This window comes from Orycteropus afer, unplaced genomic scaffold, assembly GCF_000298275.1.
Source record: "Orycteropus afer afer isolate SDZICR_OR568_19922 unplaced genomic scaffold, OryAfe1.0 scaffold00377, whole genome shotgun sequence".
Taxonomy (NCBI): domain Eukaryota; kingdom Metazoa; phylum Chordata; class Mammalia; order Tubulidentata; family Orycteropodidae; genus Orycteropus; species Orycteropus afer.
In genome coordinates this window covers 1,327,234-1,331,419 of record NW_006921964.1, presented here as the reverse complement: position 1 = coordinate 1,331,419, position 4,186 = coordinate 1,327,234, and the positions used below count along the sequence as shown (strand labels likewise).

Here is a 4,186-nt window from a genome sequence, read left to right as displayed (position 1 = left end):
AGGAAGGTCAAGATATTGGTTATCTTTATATGTTGATAAATTGAGTATGCATGTTCTAATTTCTAGCATAACCACCAAAAGAACAGAAATAGGGTATGTAACTTGTAAATCAGTAGAGGGGAAGAAATGGAATGATAAAATATGCTCAAGCGATACCCAAGACAGCAATGAAAGAAAGAACACATAAAACACATACAAAGCCCAAAATAAGATGGTAAATTTAAGTCAAAATATATCAGTAATTGTATTAAATGTAAATGCCCTAAATGCTCTAACTAAAAGACAAAGATTGTCAGAATAGTTTTTAAAATTCTACTTTTTATTACATATAATACTAGCCAAAAGAATTCTGATGTAACTGTATTTGTATCTTACTACAGTAAGAGGGCCACTTCATACAGATAAAAGGTTTAAACTCATCAGGAAGATACTTTAAAAATTGTAATTTATATGTACTTAATGCAGATTCAAAAGGAGCTCAAGTGGCATAATGGGTAAGGCATTTGGCTGCTAACCAGAAGGTCATTGGGTCAAAACTACCAGCTGCTCCACAGGAAGAAGATGAGGCAATCTCCTTCTATAAAGATTTACAGCCTTGGAAACCCAATAGGGGTTGCTGAAAGTTGGAATTGACTCAATATCAGTGGGTAATACATATTCAGAGTGTGTATGCTAAAGTTGAACATAACTAAAGGGAGAAATTTAAAAATCTATAACTTACTGGAATATTTTAACATAACTATCCAAGCAATTGACAGAACAACCCCACGAAAATCAGTAAATATGTAGACAAGTTGAATAATATGACCTAATGAACATGTATGGAGTACTGCACCCACAACTGCAGAATACCATTCTTTACAAGCACACATGGACCATTTCAAAAATTGACTTCTATATGCCAGGAATGAACTGGACACATTATCTCCTTTAATTATTATAAAATTGTAAAATAGGCATCTGGGCTGGAAATCATCCATTTGCCCCACCAAATCCATCATCTGCCCTTCTCTACATGCTCTGAACCCTGTAAGTCTTAAGGAAAATTATCTCAGGTGAAAAGTCTAATGAAGCGGATCAAGGGGCTTGCTGGTCCTTTGGCTTCTAGTTGGGTCCAGCAGGAAATTGGCAGATGAAAGGAGAGTAGAATTCAGATATTTATCTGCAGTAGGAATGCAAGGTGATAAATACCCTACTCCCTCTATGCTGGTTTGCTGAGAATGGCTGTATCCCTCTTCTTCTACTAAGTGTGCTCCTGCCAGGTGGCCCCCTCCATACAGTTACCCTTTCAAAGTTCCAATAACCACTCTTTCTCCTTACTTTCAGGCCTAGGGATGATAATGGCCCCTGACTGCCATTAGTCCTAGGGTATTGTTTCATTCATTGCAGGTTTTCCTAATCCCACCCACACTTTTACTGATGGTTCCTCTACTAAACTCTCTTCAAATTATCCAGTTTGAGTGTTCCATCTGTTTCCTGAAAGGAAGGTTGAGTATTAGCATCCCTATCTGCATGAGAAGGAGCTCTGGTGGCTCAGTGCCTAAGGCATTTGACTGCTACCCAGAAGGTTGTCAGTTCAAACCCAGCAGCCACTCCATGGAAGGAAGATGGGACAATCTACTCCCATAAAGATTTACCCAATGGGGGAACATTGTGTGTCAGAATTGACTCAATGGCAGTGAGTTTGGGTTTTTTGGGTTTATCTGCATGAGAATAAACGTCAGCTTGGGAAGCCAGTGGCACATTACTTCAGCCATGCCTCCTCTCGTTAGAATAGAAATAAGGACAGTTTTCATCCCTTGTTTGTATAATTGATAAGTTTTTAGCATGGCATTGGAACATCTTTCAACTTTATACAGTTCTCAGTGCTTCTTGATTTACTTTTGAATGTGAGTTGTAACATATTTCTTTGCTTCTTAAATATTAGAAACACTATGCTTCTATTTAAAGTATCATTTTAGTTTAATATAAAGTATTTTGGATTAATTTTGGGCTAGTTGGGGGCCATGTGCTGGCATGGGTAAGGGGAGGTATGGAATAAAAAGAGTCCAGGACCACCATGATAACATTAGGAAGAGGGAGGACACTGAGTTGTGCACATATTATATAGACAACAGATGCTAATACCAACCAGTATATCCACAACACCAAACACCAGGCTACAGATAAACACATAAACATCTGAGAAGATCAGATGGGGGTCAGTGAACAGGAGTACACTCTAGACCAAGGAAGATTCAGCGGAGGCTAATCTTGCACAGATACCAGTGATACAAAATAACCACAATCATTACAGAAACAACAGAAGACACAGAGACACCCAGAAACTGTGGGAGAGAAAACCAATGGATCTATCAACTCAGGACCATAGTATCGGGGGACACCAAACTCAATTGGCACAACAAAATACATAAAAGTCTTATTTGTCATCCTACATTGGTGAGCAGTGACTGGAGTCTTAAAAGCATTCGATCAGTCATCTAAGATGCAGCTAATGGTCTCATCATCAGAAGTGAAGAAGAGTGCAAAAAAACAAGGCCATTTGGAAGCAATCAGCCCTGGGACATGATGGCCCTTAGGACCAGAACTAGATGGTGCCTGGCTACCAATGCCAGCCACTCAGGAAAGGATCAAATCTGAAGATCCTGGATAGAGTGGGAGGAAAAACGTGGAACAAAATCCAAAAACTCAATAATGACCAGAATTACCAGTTGAATGGAGTCCGGTGAGACCCCTAATACTACGGTTCTGGGATACATTCTGGGCCTGGAATAAAGCTCACTTCCAGGAGCTGGCTCTCAGCCCAATAGTAAACAAGATATACATGCAGACCACTCAACCCAGGGTGACATACCCACATACTCTATGGAAATGCATCCCTTGGAGCAATCAGCTACAGGCACCAGAGGGGCAACACTCGCACAGATGAAATGCAGGACACACAGGAGTACAAAACTATGAGGGGCATGGGGGTAGGGTTACTGGTCAGGAGGGTAGGAGACTGGGTTAGGGTTGGGGATGGTATATAGGGAGTGAAACTAAATGTACACGTAATGTTGAATGTAAAACAAACTCTAAAAAAAAAATAATCCGGGGAAAATATATAAATAAAGTATCTTTTTTCAAAGTGGAACAAAATTCAAAAACAAAACTGACCAGAATTATTGGTCAGATAGAGTCTGGTGGAACCGCTGAGACTATGGCCCTGGGTTACCCTTCAGGCCTGGAAATGGACTCATTCCCATGGATTGGTTCTCAGCCCAACAGTAGAAAGACCTATATACAGAACACCTACCCCAGGGCAATGCACTCACTTACTCTAGGGAGATGCACCCCTTAGAGCAATCAGCCAGGAGACACCAGAGGGACAGCATTCACCTAAAGGGAAAGCTGGACAGACAGGAATGCATCATTAAGAAGGGCACAGGGAGGGGAGGGGAGCCACAGAGACAGGAGAGAAAAGTTTGTTATGGTCTGGGATGATAATCAGGGTTTGAAATAAAATGTGCAGGAACTGTTGAATGTAAAAAAAAAAAAATTGTTTGGTAAATTTGCACCCAAAGCCCAATAAAATTTTAAAAATAAATAGTTAAATATAAAGTATTTTTTTCAATTGCTTGTTAATTAATTCTTTGTCATAATGCCTTTTAGAGGAAATTGTTTAATACAGTGATGATGACCTCAGAATTTAATACCCCCATGGTATTTTGTCTTTTCTTTTTTTTTTTTTTAATTATTTATTTATTTTGCTGTTTTTCAGATCGCCATGAAGTTATTTCCAAAGAAATATTGGAGCTGGACCCATGGGAAAACCAATGGAATGTTGTAGCCATTAACGTCCTCATGCATGATAGCTATGATGTGTGCCTGGTGGCCAGGATGAATCCCCGAGACCTAATCCCTCCACCTTCAGATTTGGTGGAAGAAGGCAATGAGCACTGAGGTCACATTGCTATATAATCTCCTTTTGTGTCTGCAGATGAGGCACTTGGAATGGAGAGAGCCCACAGACACCCATCAGTCATCCTGGTAATAAGTATTGCATGTGTAGTGGCCCATGTGCAAAGCAGAGTATATTGGGCACTGTGAGGTAGAGTGCCAGCACCTGCCCTCAAGGCCCTCCCAATCTGATAGACTAGATAAGACTCTACAAGGCAGAATGTGAATACTGACTACAGGAGCAGGA

General features: G+C 40.3%; 1 protein-coding gene across 1 annotated transcript in view; it reads left to right on the top strand.

Annotated features, from left to right (window-relative positions):
- KBTBD12 (kelch repeat and BTB domain containing 12) overlaps positions 1 to 3,942 on the top strand; it is a 133,579-nt gene extending 129,637 nt beyond the window's left edge. Inside the window, exon 5 of the mRNA XM_007953212.1 lies at positions 3,761 to 3,942. Within this exon, the coding sequence (XP_007951403.1) occupies positions 3,761 to 3,942 (182 nt within the window). The remainder of the gene's footprint in view (positions 1 to 3,760) is intronic.
- The last annotated feature ends 244 nt before the right edge of the window (positions 3,943 to 4,186 follow it).